Genomic DNA, 23,169 nt, shown 5'->3' on the forward strand with positions numbered 1-23,169 from the left:
GTAATACTGAAACAGTTGTCGAGCCACGTAATTCATCGTTCTTGTCAGACAGGGATCCACAAATCCCGCCTCCACTGAAATGAAGTGGAGGACTCTCTGTGGCCAAGAAGCACAGCAATATGACCGTGTCTTCCGTCCTCGAGGGAGGACGAGACACACTCGTTACAAAAAGTGGTGTTTGTGCATTTCGAGGATGCCCGACACAGTTTACAGGGTTGCACGATAGTGACCTACTACGTTATGCACACCAAACTGCGAGTGACATAGGTTACAGTCATTTGTGGGGAAGCAGTGGATGGGCATAGCTCCGCAAAGTGCTACAGAAATGACAAAAAACAGGTAACGAAATTTCAAATAAGGCGTGAAGTCGATAATGCACAGCAAACTGCAGGAGCCACTTGAACATTTGTAGATGAGATAAACTTGTCGCATCATTCAGTACGGAACTTTTTTTTAACTTTGGCCATTCGGGACCTCAAGAGAAAATGCACGTAACAGGGGCTAGAGGTACCGCGAAAGTTCTGTCAAGATGAACTAATATCAATGCCTTAATGCAGCCATATACAACTGTGCCGACTGTTAATCTGGATGGTAGAGTGGCTGCAAAGTTAGTTATTGTGCTGGCACAAGTTGGGGGTGCTGCTTCCCCTACGATTCTTTGTCGTGTGCGTGATCTTGCAAGGGCAGTAGGGAGTAGTTACGCCAAACCGAGCAAGAACAGGGAAAGGGGCGTAAGAGGACGTACGGTACGAGCACCACTTTTGATCGATAGCTGGTTAAAATAACTTTATTCCACTACATTCCTGGTCTGCGTATAAACACCATACTGTCTCAGAGCGAACTGTACCTCCTGATAGGTGTCTGATGTTGTGATTTTTATCACTGGAAAATATTTGTTTCTTCCGTGCCTATAAAACGTACTATCGCACAAACTGCACGTACATGATCTGTCCTGAACATTTCTGAAATGTGAACGACGTCTATTTTGTTAAGTGTGTTACATGTGTCCCAAAGGAGGTGGGGTCTCGATACCTTGCAGGCACTCATTTTCTGTCGCCCTCCTCATCGAGATGGTAAGTCATTAGCAGCTGATATTTTCCCTGTTAGAAACGTTAACACTTTCAAATGAACAAAAGACTGAATTTGTTATCTTCCACTCAAAGAGGTTCCTCGTGAGTACTTCCGAACAGTTCTACATTCATTGCCGTGACACGCAGGTTTCGTCGAATGACAGTGCACCGGCAGGCTGGCTTTATACCCACTTCCTTCAGAACTAATTTCTAATATTCGCAAGGAACATCTAGAGCAGCAGTTACATTGAACACACCAATTAAATGTAGAAATAATTTTTCCTGATAGCTGTAAGCCCAGCTTTATCGAAAATTTCAGAAAAATTCAAATTAGATCTTTTTAGTGTGACACTCGGTTGATGTGGCAAGGCGCTGAGCATTACTGTGGGTGAGCAAGTCGCGCGTGTGCAGCGGCAGCACTCACCGCAGGCGAGAGACGGCCGCGTCGTCAGGAGGCGGCGGAGTGTGGCGGGCAGCCGCGCCTCTGGGAGGCTGAGTGGCGGCGCTGGGGCCGGGGCTGGCGGGCGAGCTGAAAACAAGAGGCGCTGCAAACAAGAGGCGCTGTGTGGGCGGGCGTGTGCACAGTGCTGGGGGTGGGGGGCCGCTTACGCGACACACACTGCCTGTCACGCTGGTGGGTCTCCCGAGTTCGACGACTCATCGTTCCATCAGTTTACAGGTCGGTTCTACCAAGTTCCTCCGTAACAGCAGCTGAGTGTACCAAACTGAAGATGAATGTAAGGGCTCAGCACAGCTGGATGGATAGGAGGGTTGTTGAACAGGACATTGCAAATAAACCACTAGCTCATTTATCAGGGACTTGACTAACAGGCACAGGAAATAAACATTAAGAAACCAGATTAATAACTTTGCAGGGAAGGTACCTCAGAGAAGGCAGCAGTGCAGAAAGACTGCAAGACATGACACAATGGAGCTAGGCCAGTGGAAACTTTTACAGTCATTGAAAATATTGTAACATCGAAATGTTGTCCACTAAATAGGGTCGACACACACGAGTTAACGACACACTCGACTCAGGTAGGCCCATGCTAAACACGATCCAACTACAAAGCCGAATTGATGTACATAATGACAACGTAGATATGTTACTGCCTGTCATATGGTAAGAGGCTGCGACTGTATCAGAATTAATAGTTCGAATTTATGATTGTATTCACTTTAAATAGAATCTAAGGAAATGGATTTCTGTGACGGCTCGAGCAATAACGATTGCACGGTGTAAGTAAAATTAGTAAACAACGGCCTCAAGTGCACGTTTATTTATTGAAGATACGAATGGTTTCTGCCTGTGGTGTTTGATAATTTTCACATAACGCTGTGTAGAGGTAAACACTAAAAATTCTCATTTGCACAGGGAAGTCAGCTAACATTAAGTAGAGTGTGCATTGAAACCATGTATCGTTAACCACGGGGCTGGCAGGGAGGACGCTCGCGTCAGACACGGTGAAACAGGGCGCGTCACACCAGTGCCAGCCACCCGGAGGCGCTTTACGTGTCGTATATCAAAATCTGAATGTCCATTTTTACAAATGCACAAAAATTACACCGTAAACACAAAAAACAGGTATTTCTATACCCTACGGATATCGTGTATGTTAAAAAGTTTATAAAACAATAACAAGCCAACGTGATGGTTTAAACAGTAATTTTTGTGCATTCAGTGTGAGCACCATGTGTTACACGAAAAGTGCCAAACCACTGGCTCATTTCCTGCCACACACAAAGCAGCTGGTGTCTCGTTGCAGAATTCGCAGCTTCAACAGCGCGGTGTCGCAGACTTTGAAGAGTGTCAGGCACAGGAGGGGTACGAGCGCCACGTTTCACGTAACCGCACAGACACGATGGGTCAAAGTTTGAGGCCTGAGGTGCTGGGTTGGGAGGGGGCATGAACTTCATCGCCGGTGGCCCCCTGAGTCTCCAGGCCGCTGGGCTATTACGAATATGAGAGATAAGTTAGTTGCTACGGGAAAGGCGTCTTCGCATTCCTAACGATAGCCTAAAAATGGAGTCTGGGTTACAGTTCCACCTATCACGTTTGCTTACTATTTGTTTTACAAAACTGTTTTTCAGATACACGATATGCGTAGGGTGTAGAAAGCCCTGTTTTGGGTTAAACTTTTGTTCATTTTTAAAAACAGAGTTTCAGGTCTGTAAACGTGAATCGCTTGCCACTGACTTAACACTGGCGTGACGCGCCCTCTTGCACGCTGCCTGACGCGCGGCTGTAGTTCCTCAGCTGAGGCGAGCACAGCTGTTGCCAGCGACCTCCCTGCCAGCCCCGTGGTTAACTACACGTGGTTTGAACGCACACTCTGCTCCATGTTCGCCGACTTCCCTGTGCAAATGAGAATTTTTAGTACATACCTCTACACAGCATTATGTGGAAATGGTCTACTTCTAGAGTTGGAAAATGGTCATACCTTTAATATACGAGTGAGTGATCGACACTGTTTTTTACAAATTTTCTTAATTGAAATATCGCTGATTTCCAAAAATGTTACCTAAAATAATCAAGGAACTAGTTGTAACATCAGCTGGCTGTGACTTTTGGCTGTGAGGAGTTTAGGAAGCTAATTGCTGAACGGCAATCAGAACTATATTTACATGTACTGAATATCAGAGTAACAAGATTTGTTGCTGCTTGGGGGTAATAAAATACGTTGGCTACAGAAACTGCTGGCATAATTGATACAAGTGCCAAGGAAATTAAAGCAAATTACGAGGGCAGTTCAATAAGTAATGCAACACATTTTTTTCTGAAACAGGGGTTGTTTTATTCAGCATTGAAAAACACCAGGTTATTCCCCAATCTTTTAGCTACACAACACTATTTTTCAACGTAATCTCCATTCAATGCTACGGCCTTACGCCACCTTGAAATGAGGGCCTGTATGCCTGCACGGTACCATTCCACTGGTCGATGTCGGAGCCAACGTCGTACTGCATCAATAACTTCTTCATCATCCGCGTAGTGCCTCCCACGGATTGCGTCCTTCATTGGGTCAAACATATGGAAATCCGACGGTGCGAGATCGGGGCTGTAGGGTGCATGAGGAAGAACAATCCACTGAAGTTTTGTGAGCTCCTCTCGGGTGCGAAGACTTGTGTGAGGTCTTGCGTTGTCATGAAGAAGGAGAAGTTCGTTCAGATTTTTGTGCCTACGAACACGCTGAAGTCGTTTCTTCAATTTCTGAAGAGTAGCACAATACACTTCAGAGTTGATTGTTTCACCGTGGGGAAGGACATCGAACAGAACAACCCCTTCAGCGTCCCAGAAGACTGTAACCGTGACTTTACCGGCTGAGGGAATAGCTTTAAACTTTTTCTTGGTAGGGGAGTGGGTGTAGCGCCACTCCATTGATTGCCGTTTTGTTTCAGGTTCGAAGTGATGAACCCATGTTTCATCGCCTGTAACAATCTTTGACAAGAAATTGTCACCCTCAGCCACATGACGAGCAAGCAATTCCGCACAGATGGTTCTCCTTTGCTCTTTATGGTGTTCGGTTAGACAACGAGGGACCCAGCGGGAACAAACCTTTGAATATCCCAACCGGTGAACAATTGTGACAGCACTACCAACAGAGATGTCAAGTTGAGCACTGAGTTGTTTGATGATGATCCGTCGATCATCTCGAACGAGTGTGTTCGCACGCTCCGCCATTGCAGGAGTCACAGCTGTGCACGGCCGGCCCGCACGCGGGAGATCAGACAGTCTTGCTTGACCTTGCGGCGATGCTGACACACGCTTTGCCCAACGACTCACCGTGCTTTTGTCCACTGCCAGATCACCGTAGACATTCTGCAAGCGTCTATGAATATATGAGATGCCCTGGTTTTCCGCCAAAAGAAACTCGATCACTGCCCGTTGTTTGCAAAGCACATCCGTTACAGACGCCATTTTAACAGCTCTGTACAGCGCTGCCACCTGTCGGAAGTCAATGAAACTATACGAGACGAAGCGGGAATGTTTGAAAGTATTCCACAAGAAATTTCCGGTTTTTTCAACCAAAATTGGCCGAGAAAAAAATGTGTTGCATTACTTATTGAACTGCCCTCGTACACAAAGTACCGGGTGATCAAAATGCCAGTATAAATTTGAGAACTGAATAAATCACGGAATAATGTAGACAGAGAGGTACAAATTGACACACATGCTTGGAATGACATGGGGTTTTATCAGAACCAAAAAAATACAAACGTTCAAAAAATGTCCGACAGATGGCGTTTCATCTGATCAGAATAGCAATAATTAGCATAACAAAGTAAGACAAAGCAAACATGATGTTCTATAAAGGAAATGCTCAATATGTCCACCATAATTCCTCAACAATAGCTGTAGTCGAGGAATAATGTTGTGAACAGCACTGTAAAGCATGTCCGGAGTTAGGGTGAGGCATTGGCGTTGGATGTCGTCTTTCAGCATCCCTAGAGATGTCGGTCGATCACGATACACTTGCGACTTCAGGTAACCCCAAAGCCAATAATCGCACGGACTGAGGTCTGGGGACCTGGCAGGCCAAGCACGACGAAAGTGGCGGCTGAGCACACGATCATCACCAAACGACGCGCACAAGAGATCTTTCACGCCTCTAGGAATATGGGGTGTGTGTTTTTTTTCTCTTTCTTTTGGTTCTAATAAAATCCCGTGTCATTCCAAGCACGTGTGTCAATTTTTACATCTCTATCTACATTATTCCGTTGTTTATTAAGTTTTCAAATGTATACTGACTTTTTGATCACCCGGTACTGTCTGCACTGCGGCAGAAGCATTCAGCGGCAAGAGCGTACGGAACGCCAGCTGGTCTTTACACTCACTGACGTATCACACTTCTGAGCGAGTAGGACACTGTGTTTCAGTTGGCCCGTTGACCACACTGCAAGGTACCGTTACGCTGCGCCCACAAATGCAGTTTTTCATGGGGGGGTCACAAACTGCGTTCTGCTGGTGGCAGAAACAAGGCGTCTAGTGTTTCGGATTGCCCTTAGCCTGAAGACCATCTGTACACCTGTCGCGAGAGATGCCATACTGTAGCTATCCTTCAGTACACGGTCAAAGCTTGAACACCTCACACTTCCTACAGCCCAGGTAAACTGTTCAAATCAGCTGGTTCTTTCACGTAAGGTGTGGCCAACGCAGCACCTTAGACGGCTTATAAAAGCACTAATTGTTCATGGGCGGTTCCTGTGAAAGCCAAGGACAAAGACGATTTTTAGGTAGGCCAAGTGCGGACGGTCATTTTTAGTCATGAAATCGTCTTTGCCATGTCTTCTTAAGACTACATTCTTGCATAAATCTGATTTTTTTTTCGATATCATGTTCATGTTTGGCATATACAGGGTGTAACTTTTTAGCTGGCAAACCAGAATAACTCTAAAAATAAGCTTCAGATTCTACATAATAACTATGTACATTTTTCTTGAACATTTGTTTTGATTCTTATTAGTTGTTGCAGTAAATCAAGAAATCCCATATTCTCATTTTTGCGTGGAAAATGGTTACGGATAAATAAAAAACACTTATTTACTTCATAAATTTTTATTCACTGAAACTAAAACTCTCCCTCTCTCCCCATAGGGTGGGGTTTGAGAGAGGAAATGTTGACCTAAATACTGTATTAATTTTTTCTGCAGATTCTGGTAAGTTTTGTTTGCTTCGTGGTCATGAGGCCACACAACTTTTAATTATCAAACAAATCATCTGACTATCTAACTAACTAACTAACCAAACATCCTACTTTTTATTTATCCGTAACCATTTTCCATGCAAACATGAGAACATGGATTTTCTTGAATAACAGTGCCAACTACCAAGAATCAAAACACATGTTTAAGAGAAAATGTACGTAGTTTTTTATGTAGAATCTGGTTCTGCAGTAAAAAATGGTGGTTACCATTTGAAATTTTAAAGTTGGCTTAAGCCCCACCCACAGGGGGCTGGGGTGGCGGGCTAATTTTAGCACCAGCAGATATCCCCCTCAAAAATAATCAACTTTGCATTTTACACATTATTTCATGTGAAGCTTATGTTTCGAGTTATGCTGCTTTGTCAACTTAAAATTTACACCCTGTATATGCAGGCAAAGTATTAATATAGTTTTAACTCATGTAATGAAAACATGCCAAGGGTTTTAGGGCCATTGCATAGGTTCTGAAATCACCAAACATCACTTTTAGCCAGCATTTTTCCATGAATAAAACCCTATGAGGCGCTACCTTTGTATAACAGGCACTTCACGTACATACAAATACAAGCGAAGTGGTACTACAGAGGCAAAAATGGCCTCGGGAGGGTTTTCACGTGTTGAAAAGAACGTAAAATGACTTAAAAACTTTTACCTGGAAAACTGCAGATTCTGTAAATTATTTCTAACAACATTTTTGTGTGTCGAAGTATACAAGTGAACTGTCAAAATGTTGATGACTTGCAGAATTCTACTGATAACGGGTGTCCCACCTACAACTTTTCACCGTCAAAATCTCTGGAACCACCAACAGGTACCGACTCACAGCTTTCACGGGTACGAATGTACGGCAGGGGCTCACGGAAGCCAGAACTGCGAGACATTCTGAACCGTGTGCAAATACTGGTTTCAGCACGATCTTAAGTTTTTTCAAAATGGACACACCATATTATTACATACACAGTAACATGAGAAATCATAATACTCGTAGTAATGGGACTGACTGCATCACAATATGTCAGTTACATCCCGAGAAATTCGTACACGAATTTGGCACGTGAAATGGGTGGAACACGACATTATTGTACTTTTTGCAATACAAGATTGACCTGCACGCTGCTCGAAATTGCAATGTGATTGACGTACTACAATACAACCAACGCTGTATTTACGTACTGCTGTGTACACTGTTTGTACGCGGCCTGGGAAACATCCAGGTGTCCAGTCACCCGTAATATAAACAGAGACACGGTTTATTCATATGTGCTTCATTGAGCTTTTGACAGTACTACAGTGCACATAACGGCGACAAAATGCCGATGACCATTGGCTAGAGTAAACAAAATTAATGGCTGTCAAAGGGCCGCACAGAGAGATACATGCTGTTTGTACGTAGTTGTACATCAATCACACAACAGTACATGCCACGTGCAGGATGTGTCACTGAACATCTTTAATGACTGCAACCCAAGTGAACCATTGCAGATGGCACAACCCTTACATAAATGTAAAGTAGTACCAATAAAACAAACTTTTGGCTTTTTAGTAATACCATAAATGTACGACAAGTGTGGAGTCAGTCACATGTCTCACAGCAACACAGCTAATACATAAATTACTTTCAGAGTCCCAAAATGTACTAGAATAAATAAAATGTCTGCAAAACGCCACATTGTAGAATGTACTTGCAGTGAGGCAGTCGCAATTCCTGAAATCAGGGTGTATAAACAGACAAGGAAAAAATTCCCAGATTTTCCCAGATACCCCGCTTAAAAAATGCACTCTTACCCGGGCGAAAATACACTTTTTCCGTGCTAAGTGACAGTTATCCATAGATTTTCCCTCCCAAGTGTAAAACTTATCAATGCTTTGAACGGTTAACATTTTGTACACTGGCGCAGAAGTTCGCGGAAAAAAAGGGAACAAGGGAGAGAAGTTTTGGAAAGACCTTTGATGTCAGCAATATGTACGCTGCATATTTTCGTATTACGAAAGTGTAAATTCAAATTGCACCAAATACACACAGCACCTCAGTTTCCGGAGCTTCGAAATCGAGATTGCGATTCCCTTTTGTCAGCCAATCTTATCTCATGTCACGTCATCTCACCAGCAGATGGCAGCAGATATTCAGAGCATAGGACATGTGATGTGGTAAGCCAATAGCAACATTACTTACATAGCACACGGACACAAAGAGGAAAAGTTAATGGTTTACATTAATATGCATAGCGTCGCAACAAAAAAAAAAAAGCTAACCTTTCACATATAATATTGGTCCCTGAGATTAATAACGTACAAGGGAAGCTAAGCTTTCACATCTAATATTGATCTTTTTTGCGTGTGTTACACTTAAGGTACTTCATACAAATGTGCCAGTAAATTTAAAACATTGACGAGAATGTCTCGTTTTCTGGGCTAGAAATTATTCTATGTGGCTGGTCCTGAAAGTGTTCACTTTTAAATGAGAGTCAAACACTCTGTTATTTAAGAAATTCAACCCACTTTCTCACACGTAACAATTCATCTTGCGTAGAAGCAAATTTACTTTGAAAGTAACACTTTTCAAACCACCATTCGCAGTAGTACCCCGAGACTGTCAGAAATATCTTCGGCTTAGCAGTAGCCAGAGCGCCACAAAACAGGCATTACTGTGCGTGCACAGCTGCAGTGATGTAGGAAGGCCGCATGTTTGTGTGTATAAAGCATAAAGAGAGCTTAGATTACGGCATAAAAGAAACAGGGCACGAGAGGATACTCCGTGAGCATAGGAATTTCGTAAACCATACAAAAATGCATAATTCGGCCTAAAGTGCACATTGGTTTGTGCAGATTTACAATGAAGTATGTCCCACCTGACATTAAGATTTTCAGTACGGTTTTTGGGGCGTAAATTTTCCTGGAGTATCAGTACTGTACTGTACTATCTCATGTCTGGTTCTTCATTATCACATAATCTCACACATGGCATAAGATGGAAACATGCATTTTACATTCAACTAACAACTGTGGAATGAAACACTGTTTCAAATAAATTGACTGCCTCAGTGGGAAAGATTAATGAAGCCAAATATCTTTAGCAACCTGACAACAATAAATTCACTGTTCTGCAAAGTAAACTATTTCATATTCTTCAAATTATAATAAAGTAATACCTGTACACACACACACACACACACACACACACACACACACACACACACACAAGAGTTGAACGAGACTTTCACTCTACAGCAGAGTGTGCGCTGATACGAAACTTCCTGGCAGATTAAAACTGCGTGCCAGACCGACACTCAAACTCGGGAAATCTGCAAAGGTCCCGATTTCGAGTCTCAGTCCGGCACACAGTTTTAATCTGCCAGGAAGTTTCACACACAGTTGATCAACAGTGATCACCTCGTGCTCACCTGGATTCCGGTGGCGTCTCCGCCAGCATCTTGCCGAGTTCGACGACGTCTTCTGGCTGGGTGCGCACTGCGTCAGCCCAGCCCTGCGTCGCCATCACTCGGTGTGTGTGGCCCTTTATGTAGGAGACGGCCGTCTGCCGGAGGCCGGGGCAGCAGTGTCGCACCGCGAGAACAGCTGTGGCCGCCGCGTTGTCCACCGTCAGCCCAGCGGCCAGCTGCTGCTCACACTGCGCCTTCAGGCTCGCCACGCCGTACTTGTCGGCGGCGGCGAGCAGACGCGGGGCCAGGCTCGCCAGCTGCGGGGCACGGAGGGTGTACAGGTACGTCAGCAGCTCCCTCAGCACCGGCCCCTCCACGTCTGCGACGTCGACAAGGCCGCCGCGCGACTCCGCCGTGTCGTGGCGGAACATTGCCGCGAACACGGGGCTCCCGGCCACGAGGACCGCCCTGTGCACCACCAGCCGCGTCTGCCCCGCCACCAGAGTCACGGTGGCGCCCTCCCCGTCATCCAGCAGGGCGCCCAGGTACACCGGTGTGCTTTGCTGAGCTTCGTTGCCGGCCGCCATCGTAGTCGATTCTGAAACACGGCGTTACGGGGCAGCTCTTTATCGTTACGCAGCACCGTCGACGAGTGTACCTGCGTCGGTCGACAGTTCACGAAACCTGTCCGTGCGTGTCAATTACGACACCGAGATACCTGCCACTGGTGAACAGCTCATTTTTACGGATGAATCCAGGTTCTGTTTACAGCATCGTGATGGTCGCATCAGTGTTTGGCGACATCGCGGTGAACGGACATTGAAAACGTGTATTCGTCATCGCCATACTGGCGTATCACCCGGCGTGACGGTTTGGGGTGCCATTGGTTACACGTCTCTGCCACCTCTTGTTCGCTTTGACGGCACTTTGGACAGTGGACGTTGCATTTCAGATGTGTTACGACCCGTGGCCCTACCCTTCATTTGATCCCTGGGAAATCCCACATTTCAGCAGGATAATGCACGACCGCATGTTGCAGGTCCTGTACGGGCCTTTCTGGATACAGAAAATGTTCGACTGCTGCCCTGGCCAGCACATTCTCCAGATCTCTCACCAACTGAAAACGTCTGGTCGATGGTGGCCGACCAACTGGCTCGTCACAATACGCCGGTCACTACTCTTGATGAACTGTGGTATCGTATTGAAGCTGCATGGGCAGCTGTACCTGTACACGCCATCCAAGCTCTGTTTGACTCAATGTCCAGGCGTATTGAGGCCGCTACTACGGCCAGAGGTGGTTGTTCTGGGTACCGATCTCTCAGGATCTATGCACCCAAACTGCGTGAAAATATACTCACATGTCAGTTCTAGCATAATACGAGGGCCTTCCAGAAAGTAACCTCCGGTTGATTTAAAAAAATACACCAAGTTAAATAAAAATATTTTAATATATACGTCTTACAACTACATCTTTGCACTATTTTTCTACATAGTCTCCATAGCGATTGAGGCACTTATCGTATCTCTTCACAAGCTTTGAAATTCCTTCTGCATAAAAATCACCCGCTTGTGCCTGGAGCCAGCCTGTGACCGCATCTTTGAGCTCTTCGTCGTCATCAAACCGCTGTGACCCGAGCCATTTCTTCAAATGCATGAACAGGTGATAATCACTTGGCGCCAGGTCTGGGCTGTAAGGTGGATGGTTGATAACGTCCCACTTGAAGGACTCAAGAAGGGCCGTTGTTCTGCGAGCAGAGTGAGGACGGGCGTTATCGTGCAAAAAAACGATACCGGAAGTCAGCATACCACGGCGTTTGTTCTGTATAGCCCGTCGTAACTTATTATTGTTTCACAGTACACGTCTCGATTAATGGTCGTACCACGTTCCATGAATTCAACCAACAACACCCCCTTTGGCATCCCAAAACACCGTTGCCATCAATTTTCTGGCAGAAAAATCTTGTGAGGCTTTTCTCGGTTTGGTAGGCGAATTTGAATGTGCCCACATCTTTGATTGTTCTTTTGTCTCAGGGTTCACGTACTTAATCCAGGTTTCGTCACCGGTCACGATTCTGTTTAACAATGGTTCTCCTTCGTCCTCATAACGTGACAGAAAGTCTAATGCAGAGGCCATTCTTTGAGTTTTGTGGTGGTCGGTAAGAATTTTGCGCACCCATCGTGCACAGAACTTACGGTAACCCAATCTTGCTGTCACTATCTCGTACAAGAGAGTCTTAGAAATCTGTGGAAAACCAGTAGACAACTCCGACATTGAGAAACGTCGATTTTCACGAACTTTTGCATCAACTGTCTGAACGAGTTCGTCAGTCACCAATGATGGTCTACCACTCCTCTCTTATCATGAACGTTTTCTCGTCCACTTTTAAATAAACGTACCCATTCACGGACAACTCCTTCACTCATAACTCTTGGTCCGTACACGGCACAAAGCTCACGATGAATAGCTACTGCAGAATATCCTTTGGCTGTAAAAAACCTTATGACAGCACGCACTTCACATTTGGCGGGGTTTTCTATTGCAGCACACATTTCAAACTGCCACAAAAACTAAACTAGCGCAGGTACGACGTTCACTCGACCACGGCTTGATGCCGACTGACCTGTTGAGTGCGTGAACGCACAGATGGCGTCGCTACTCCCCCCACAACCCGCACTGTGACCGATCGAAGGTTACTTTCTGAACCGCCCTCGTATATTTGTCCAATGAATATCCATTTATCATCTGCATTTCTTCTTGGCCTAGCACTTTTAATAACCAGTAGTGTATTTGGTACTTTGTCCCAAGGTGTTTGACACAAAGATTCGATCAGGGATGTAAAATCTTTCGGTAAAAGAAATCGACTTATTACAGCGTATACAGCCTGCCTGTGAAGACAATTTTAGCGATGCTGGAAAGAGTAATTGGCAATCTGGTGATATTATAGGTAATTATAAATACTAAACGTTGCAAATAAAATGTTTTAAGGCAAAACGAAATTATTAACAAGTAGTTTGTTAACGTGGCCATCACCTGCAGCAAGCACAGAAATATTCGTTTTGTAAATAACAAACGCCATTTTCTTTGTGTGGTTTATTTTATTTGTCGCTTTTCGCCTTTTACTTTAAGGCACTCCCAGTGGACTCTCAATTGTAAGTTATGAAACACATCATCATCTTTTTTGCCTGAACAAGTGGCCACTTAATTATTCGAATGTTTGCGTTTCCTCTCACTTGGTCGCGGGCTGCAGATCGCACTATAAAATCGCAAGACATAAGCACATTTTCACGTTAGAAACTTTTTACTTCACAATTTTAATGTTCCTTGCGCTAATTGGTGTACAGCACAATTATTCTTGTGTCAACAGCTACGCATATTTTGGTAAAAAGTGATCTAGAGTCGTAACCGTTGTGTGTTGAATTTGTCTCTTCTAATTTGGTTTGTATATCTACACGTTGCCAAAGAAACGAAGTCTAGCGGCGGCATTCAATTCATAAAACAGCGGCGCGGCGAATGTTGTCGCAGCCAACTGGCGCGCAGCGGCGCACGCCGCCGAGCCGTTTCTCGTGAGCTTCTCGAGAACTGCTCGAGAACTAGAGGCTCGAGATATTCTCGGTGCGCTCGAGTCGCCGCACCTCGCCATCCCATCACTGGCTGGCAGGGGGCGACGTGTGTCGGGCTTCGTGACGTCAGCCGCATACAAAGCACACGGCTGCTGCACCTCAGCTCACAACACCACCCAACTCGAGCTGTTCGTTTGTGTGTGGACCACTGAAACTCGACATGTAAGTACTGTGGACTCAACACCTGGACCTTGAGACTCATTTGGGTTATACACACGCGTTCGTCCTCTGTATGACCAACAGAAAATGCTTAAAGTTTATCAGTTGACTAGAGTTTTGACACGCAATGTATGTCTCGGTTTTGGTGTATAATTTATAGCAAATACCTAGGTGTGATGTAGTATGATTACATTCATGAAGTGGTAACCGTCATAAATGCATCGTATAATGTCTCAATTTTAGCCATGAGGCTTTATCCATCTGTTTACTCGCTTCTGATTGAAGCCATTTACAACTCAGATTGTAACTGGCATCTGAACTTCAGGTTACGTTAATACTTGCTTTAATACTCAATGTTGTGGATTAAAATTTTTTATCAGTAGTATTGCATATACGAGGGCTATCCACAAAGTACATTACGTTTTGGAATTAAAAATAAATAAAGTATTGGAAATTTTTTTATTATATACAGATGAAAGCCACACTGAAATACTACTTTTCTACATAGTTGCTATTTAAATTAAGGCACTTATCGTAGCGATGGACGAGCTCGGAAATTCCTTCGTCGTAAAATTCGGCCGCCTGCGCCTTCAACCACGTGGTTACCTGTTCTTTTAGGACAGAAGAAGGTGTGATTTTTGTGGATTTCCTGGAAAGAGGCACTACAATAAACTATCAAAGGTATTGCCAAACTCTCCACAACCTGAGAAGAGCGATACAAAACAAGCGCAGGGGAAAGTTGGGCTCAAAGATCTTGCCGATTCACGACAACGCCTGGGCCCACACGGCGAATGCCACTCGTGAAGTTCTCGAATCTATTAAGTGGGAGTTGTTTCCTCATCCGCCGTACAGTCCCAACCTGGCACCGAGCGACTTCCACTTATTCCCAGTAATGAAGAAGTGGTTGGCTACGCAGCGTTTTGATGACGACGCACAGCTTCGAGAAGAGGTGACCACGTGGTTGAAGGCGCAGGCGGCCGAATTTTACGACGAAGGAAATTCCGAGCTCGTCCATCGCTACGATAAGTGCCTTAATTTAAATGGCAACTATGTAGAAAAGTAGTATTTCAGTGTGGCTTTCGTATGTATATAATAAAAAAAATTTCCAATACATTATTTATTTTTTATTCCAAAACGTAATGTACTTTGTCGATAGCACTCGTACTTTTCCTGTATCTTAAAATATTGCACTGCTTTCCACTGTGACCGTATTGATTTCCTTTTTTATAGCGTCCTTGTTTTGTACAAATTTACAAACAGCTTCGGTGAATTGGTTACTACAGATTGTGGAAACCGGCCAGTTTCTCGCACTCCTTGTAAGGCAGACCTGGTAGGGAGTTGGTTACGTTGCAGTCCTTTGTGTTCCTACAGAGCCACGGCTCGGTTGCCTTTCACTGCATAGAGGTGGCAGAAAATAACGTAACTGATACAAGTAACGGTTACTGCGATAACCGTTCCTCTGATTCTGGCAGTTATTTCAATAACTGTCTAGTGTCAACAGTGCATCGCGCCATCTGTTGACCGAAGATCGTACTGCGCTTTCCCATCAACTCATCGGAGATCTGGCTAGGAACTAAGGAGAGGGTAGACCATTTGGAAGGCATTCTATAGGCCACGGGAATAACTGTGAGACTGCGCGCCATCTATTGATAAGAACTGTGTACTATTTCGTGGGCCTTCGTTACTTTTAGCACAAACAAATAACGTTAATGTCAGAGAGGCGGCTGATAGGAGCTGCAGTACAGGCATCAACAAGCACAGTCGATCCCTTGAGCCACCGCCTTAGGTGTTAATTTAGTTTGCACCGGTAGTACACGGAGAGTTACCATAAGGAATTCGATCGACTATGGAAATAACTGTCAGAGATCGGTATTTTCCTCTGGTAGTTGTCGTTATTGGCTCACAGTTCTCGCTCTCTGGCAGTTATCGGGCTACCACTACAGGTAACCTGGAAGTTGGTAATGGGAAATAACTGTGTGCCTGTATTCCTGGCACAGTGACTCCAGTCTTAGACCCCGGTGACATTTCAGAGACGATAGTTACTGGAGCTAACAAGTATTTACGTTACGTACTTCTTCGGAAATAGCCGCTGGCCATCGCGAATGACAAATAACATGTCAGAAAGTATAACATAATACAGTTGAATATAATCATTATTATCCTCATCATTTGTCAGGAGATTGCCAAAATATGTGAATATATTACAGTAACTACTAATATTTACAGAATTGATACACTGTCAGAATAAATTTATCATACACAGAATACCCTATCTTGAACTGTTGCAACCAAGTGCTGTCAAAACTGAAATATAGCAGAATTTTTACCTAAGCTGGTCTATCAGTCTCTGTTACGATATTCATCTACAGAGTAGAAGGAGGGGGTCAATGGAAGCGTCCGATTCACCCGTCTGCTTCGACGTAAGGGTGTTGTGTGTGAATGTCATTACGGCACGGTGTTTATGACTTGGTTTTTGTGTGTGTGGGCGGGGGGGGGGGGGGGGCGGTGCCAGAATTTGCTGGTGGTAATTAATTTCTTTTTTTTTTTTAGTTGTCATGTTTTGTGTATTTATGGAGTACTGAATGTGATTTAATTTATGTAGGGATGTTTGATTTGTGGATTTTTGGGATTGTGGTTTTATTTTTCGCAGTTGTAGGTGTTGGCTTTTTGGCATCAGTAGTTGTGGTGGACCTATATAAGTCACCAGAAATGACTGATTCCCATTTTCATAGTTGTAGGTGTTGATGTTTTGGTATCGTCATCTGAGGTTGACCAATGTAGGTCAAGGGAAATGTCCGATTCCAATTTTCGTACTTTTAGTTGTGGGTATTGGTGTTTTGGTATTGTCACCTACGGTTCACCTATATTGTTCAAGGGAAGTGTCAGATTCCTGCTGATATTTGTTGGTGTAGCGGAATGCTGTATTTTTTTTATTTGTGTTCATGATTTTGTGTTTTGGGATCATGGTGTGTTTTTTTTACTAGCTTGTCCTCACCCTAAAACCCCCAACTTCCCGCAGTTGTCCCGTTGGTTTGATTGTATTTTTGGTGGGAGATATTATTGTATTATTTATATGTATCTTCGTGTTTGTTGCCATGTGTATGTAGTGACGTCATAGACACACTTAAAATAGCCTTTCCGGCATATTGACGACGTCCTGGGCCAAAGCAGACGGGTGGAATCAGACACTTCCGTATCGAAAAGTCTTTCAAACACACTGTAAACCGTGCTTTATCTGAAACCGAGTTTTTAATGGTTGCTGGCTTGCTGGCAGTTTATTGGAAATGCATGTTCCTGAATATTGTACCATTTTTGGACCGAGGTAAGTGATTTTAGGTCTTTATGTAGATTACTGTTCCTATTTATAGTACTGATATTAAGTATTGAGCTATTGGTTGGAAATACTTATAACACATTTCATTAAGGAATAATTATACTAGGAACCAGTGGTTAGAATACAAAGTGCCTTGAACAGGTTCCTACATGATGTTCTGGAATTTATACCACAAACGATTTTTATTACACGCTTTTACATGCTAAAACCTTTTGCTACTTTTGATGAGTTACCGCAGAATATGCTCCCTTATGAAATAATAGAGTGAAAAAATGTGGTATGCCCTTCCAAACTGAATTTATTATCGAGTTGTAGTGCAAGAAATGTAACACTGTCAACGCTTTCGATCTGCGTGTCTTCATATGTTATAAAGATGTTGTAGCTGGAGAAATCGAGCAGTTTCGAAATCTCACATAAAACTTGGATTAGCGCACTCACACTTTCCCCAATAGGACTATCTTTTACATGACAGGAGTAAACGAATCTGTCACATTGCGTATATTTTTTGTTGTATTACAAGGCTGTACACTTATTCTATTAAGTGAGCAGCACAGGAAATTAAGCTTCGAATTTAACCTACAGTACTCAGTTTACATATTACTTCATACTTAAAAACGCGCGTTGTTAACATTTTACTTGAACAGTGCTGTGGCGAAGTTACACGTACTTTCTGTTGCAGCTGCGAAGATAATATTTCTAATAGCGACCGATAACCTACAAACATATAATATGAAACACTAATAATCGTTCTAACATCGACTAAAATGTACCCGGAGTTAATAAGCTAAGGTTATGACACGATTCACACGACATTCCTGCCATTTCACGCTACTAGCAGTTATACTGATAACTAAACTGAAGGATTCCCACTATGTCATTATTTAACTGTAGCCCCTCTGAGTATTCGGTATTCGCTAGCGAAAAATAACTTGGCAGTTATTAATAACCGTTAAACATAACGGTTATCAAAGAGTAACTGGAACTGTGGTAACGGTTGCTCCAGAGTAACCGTCTGGCCCACCTCTACTACGCTGCACCCGAGGCGAGGCGTGTGCGGCGTTGCCAGCGATGCGCCGCCAGACAGAACGCGGCCTGCGGCCTCGAGCCGCACTGTCGTATGGCGGCGGTCCCTCAGAGCGCGGCTCGGGTCGCCACAGGTCACAGACTCGCCGCAAGCCGGAGCGGCTGCCTGCGCCCTCAGCTGCTCTGCGGTCACACTGGAAGCAGCGGCGTGAGGCGGGTTTTGTCTCGCAGCTCATGCTGCACGCATCGTGGACACGGAAAGAATTATAGAGGAGGTGAGACAAAACAACTTTTTGTACGATACACGCGATCCTGATTTGGTGGTAGAATACTTTTGCCCTCGATATACTCTTGACAGAAAGCTGAATTCTCTGAAATAGTGTTGTTACTGTGACGTCCATAATTTCCAATATCAACTACTGTAAACCCGTAGTATGGATCAACGATCGCCAGGAGAACCAGCGAAAAAGAATTGTTTGTAACAGAAGAACTGGGATCCACTATCCTTCGGGCATTTTAACCTGATACGCTGTCCGCCTATGCTTCCGAGGCAGTTCGGAAACCCCCAAAGTTCTAGAAATCCTTCTTCAGATTTCTTCCACATCTCTGTTGTAGGAGTCGGTAAATACTTGGGTTGTAGAACAGTCCATATTGCCGGGCTCACTTGTTTCACAATTTCTGAGACTGTCGAACGTCCTAACCGAGAAGAAAAAGCTACAGTCTGGTGACTGTCGCCTGTAGTCGAGTATATTGAAAAGATTAAAATAAATTATGCCGATACAACGAATAGATAAGTTAACGACCAAAGATATGTTTGTTTAAATTCAATGACAATGTTTCGAATACAATGAAACAAAGCAATTTGTTAAGTAGAAAGTTCTCTCTAGCGGAACATACGGAACCAGACGTTACTATCGTTTACTGTATTCGTAAACACTGCAGATAAATTAATCACTCCACTCGTAACTACGTAGTGGGACAGCACTTTCTTCCGCCGAACATTTCATATCATACAGCAAAACTGAAATGGAATAAATTATATGACTTTTGTTTCAAGCACAAAGAGGTCACAAATGGTAAAACTTACCTCAAACAAATGGCTAGTCTGTGCCTTGTATCAATTGGCTTTCTTCAGTTCACTGTGCACTTCTCGGTGCTACCTTTTTATCAGGCGATGCATTTCCTCGAAACATCCTCGCGACGTGCAAAAATATTTGAAGAACCTATCTTCGTCAAGACTCTAGATCAATACACAGACGATGCTCTTCTTCTAAGCTTTCTCTCTCGCTATTAATGTCGTACACTCAACGTCTCGTCTTCTTGGTGCCATTTCGTATCGCTAGTGCGAGCTACTCATTTCCTCGCACAGAGATAACGTGTCCCGCGTGAAGATTCCAAACCGTCTTAACGCCAAGACAATCGCGCTACGCACGCAAGCTTAATAATGCGGTTCGGCCCCTTCCACCCTGTAACAGCTGACTAACCTCCCTGGCCGCTGACGGATTCTGTGTGGCCAGGCCTTTAGGTCCACACACGCACTGCGTTGTGGTCACCACTGACGTCACACTGCGCTCAGACACTGTGACTACGGGAGACCTGCGTGGCTGACGTCGTACATTGTGTAACCGACGCGACCGACTTTTGGCTACGTCAGTACTCGACTTGTGACGGTACGCATACGCACTCGCTACCGCTACGTCTGACGAAGAATGAGCAGAACGGCGTTAAAATAACGTTTTAACAAGTCAGCGATTCAGCACAACCAATCCTGACGATGTCTAATGCCTCATGCCTGACATAATTAAGCAGCTTTTTTTTTTTTTGTACGTATGAAACAATGGAAGTTTAAACATAAAATGTGTATGTTATTCCTCACCTCTTATGCTATTTTCTGCATTTTAGATCTGACGATGGTTGGTCAATGTTCTGAAATTATCAGTTAATGAAGGAGTTTTAACGACCTTGAACTACGGTTCTTAAAGACACATTTTAACGTAACATATTACCCTGCCTTCCGATTGGACAATGTTCGAATAAGAACGACAAAAACGTAACTTGTGCTCAAGGACGTATTTTGCACAGTCTTGGCATCACATGTGACAACTCCAATTAGTTCTTAATTTCATTCGGCAACCTAAAATCTAAGTTTTGCAATGCCTTTTTGAACATGTAATTGTTTACTTTCATTTTCGTAGCTGATTTATAACTGACCATTAATAGCAGCAGTTTGTCACAATAAACCAAACGTGTTTCTTCTAAGATAGATTTGCCTCGGCGAGGCAGAAATTCACGCTTAACTTTTCAGCAGTCGAAAAATTATGAGCGTTACGAGATTACGAGTCGGATTAAATACAAGTTGGAGAGAATGCAAATGAAAAAGAAATGGAGGACAACGAAGAAACAATCCACACAGGTAACACTCCAAATACGCTACAAGCTCTGGTAGAGCGCATCCCGAAGAAGCATCCCGGAGTTTGTGAAAAGTGAGTTTGCCAACTTGGTCCACGAACCTCAGCGAGTAACTACAGCTGTGAGAGGAATGTGTGTGTGAACCATTCAGAAAAATTTCACTCTCGAAATTGTTAGGAAAATTGCGGTCCTACAACAGAAGAAGTGAATGAGAAAATGAATCTCCCGTTACCGATTCTGAAATAGACGTTTTGTTCTGAATTTTAATTAAAATGAGAGCTTACCTGGATATTTGCCACAGTCGTCGAAGAAGTGAACGGTATATTCGCAAGGTGGGCGTCACAATACAATTGACGGGATGTTGTGTCTTGCCATTTAACGCTTTCCCCAAAGGCAAACCTGGCGCACACGTTAGCACGTTCGGTGGTGCAGCTGAGTGATACACAACAGAAACGAAGGGAGAGCAGGCGCGCCTGCGGACGCCGTGCTGAGAGAGAGTTTGGAGGCACCGGTGGAGCCGGTAAGGAAAGGAATACAGGCTGCGACACCACAGCCCACCGTCTCTGTCACACGACTACAGGCTTCTCTCAGCTGGGACTTCCTAATGCAACACGAAACGAACACCGAAAGAGCTTAGACGGCAGCACGCAAAGAGGTGTATTCCTCCAGGTTTGCATTCGCAGATTTACCGACCAGTAAGCCTCAAGTAAGAGTTATACTTGAATCACAAAGGAGAAAGTGAAGAAAAATTTGCTGCCAGGAATGACAACTTGACACACGGAAGAAGAAAACCCGGAAAAAGGAGTGGGTGCTGCAGACCAAACGCCAGGGACGGGAGGCGTGTGTTGTGCAGTCTGCTTGCCGTGGCTGCGGTCAGCTCTTACACAACGTCCAGCGTGGGTGTGCCTCGGCGCAACGAACGGCAGACAACTGCAGACGCGCGAATTAGGATTGTAACTTTTGAAGTACGATTCGCGGACTTGAAAGGACTGCATTTGCCCATCATTTACGCTGTAAGAGGCACACCCGGAAAGAAGCTAGAGGTTATTTAAGTTACTCCTGTTCCAAATGAAGAACCAACTAGGAGAAAGCCAGATGCTACACACGCTTCAAGAACGCAATTAAGCAGAGAGCCAGAGATAAAGACCACAGAAAGCGACTTAACGTGTGGAAGCTACGGTTACCATCTGTGCAAGAGAAATTCTGAGTAAGTGCTTCTGTGTGCAAGGGAAAAGTGTCATCTGAAAACGACAGTATTCTCTACGATTGAAGACTGTTATAAATATACCGTAACCTACATTTGTGCTATGTTTTCATCACTGTTTGTGAAACTTTTCGTCGCTGGCAAAAATGTTTTACTCAGTTATTAAATCGAAGGGTAAATAGAGAATTTGGACGCCAGTTTCTTCAAGCATTGAGTTTACGTTTCTTTCATTGTCCACGTTTCAACGACTGTTTGTTATGCTTCAGAAGAGAGAAATAGTGTATTAAGCTGCGCACTTCCGGACGCCCTGTATGTTCTCGTATTCGGAAGGACTACGGTTCAAACCCGCGCACGGCCATCCTGATTGAGGTTTTCCGCCATTCCCCTAAATCGCTTCAGGCAAATGTCGGGACGGTTCCTTTGAAAGGGCGCGGCCGACTTCGTTCCCCTTCCTCCGCAAATCCGATGGGAGCGATGACCTCGTCTGGTCCCTCCCGCAAACCAACCAGCCAACCTGTATCTTCCAAACATTACAGTTTCAAACTGATCTCAGGCTGGAAACCATCATCTGAAATAGATACGCATTAAAACATTTTAAAACCTATTGTGGCAGGTTAATAATTTCGCGTCTTACAAAAATCTGTGTCCACAACAGAGGTACGTTCCTTGCTGCTGCGCGCGCTCACACACGCACACACACACACATACACACACCACACACACACAAAACGTGCTCTGCTGTGGAGAGGTAAAAATAAGAGGAAAAATGCCGGCTTGCATCGTTCTGATTGTAGTCTAAAGTCTAAACAAATCACATTTCATTCGTAAGTGGACTTATTTAAGTGCTATTTCCTTATACATACCTGAAATTCTGATGAACTGTAAAGTTTTACAGTATGGTTTTATTTCCGTGATTTGACTTTAGACTTCCTGTCAATCCAACGCGAACAGCTCTGTGGAAGTGAGCAATGCACTTGGTCTTCAGTGTTTGCTTATTCCCAAGTAACTGGAAAGTCCTGGCAGGAAATATCCTGGAAATGGAGACCAATGTTTTAAATGCGATAGTTTAATACTAAAGTAATGTAACTACAAGTAGTTAATTGAATATTCAGTGAAATGTGTGGAACACCTGTTACAGTGGTTGAATTGTAAGTATTTAAAGGGTTGGATATTTGTTACAGCAAAGTTCCCTAACTAAGTCCAGGCTACTTAGGTCATTACATTAAGCACTGTGCTGTCGTGTTACCCTGTAAATTGCTGTTAT

At 44.1% G+C, this 23,169-nt stretch overlaps 1 protein-coding gene across 1 annotated transcript in view; it reads right to left on the reverse strand.

Moving 5' to 3' along the window:
* The window catches only part of LOC126108345 (serine/threonine-protein phosphatase 6 regulatory ankyrin repeat subunit A-like), a 105,382-nt gene that overhangs the window by 70,615 nt on the left and 11,598 nt on the right, over positions 1-23,169 (reverse strand). The window contains exons 2-3 of the mRNA XM_049913560.1: positions 10,177-10,753; positions 1,495-1,599 (exon numbers count right to left, since the gene is read on the reverse strand). Of these exons, the coding sequence (XP_049769517.1) occupies positions 1,495-1,599; positions 10,177-10,742 (671 nt within the window). The 5' untranslated portion in view covers positions 10,743-10,753. The remainder of the gene's footprint in view (positions 1-1,494; positions 1,600-10,176; positions 10,754-23,169) is intronic.

Source organism: Schistocerca cancellata, chromosome 11 (genome assembly GCF_023864275.1).
Source record: "Schistocerca cancellata isolate TAMUIC-IGC-003103 chromosome 11, iqSchCanc2.1, whole genome shotgun sequence".
In the NCBI taxonomy this organism is placed as follows: Eukaryota; Metazoa; Arthropoda; class Insecta; order Orthoptera; family Acrididae; genus Schistocerca; species Schistocerca cancellata.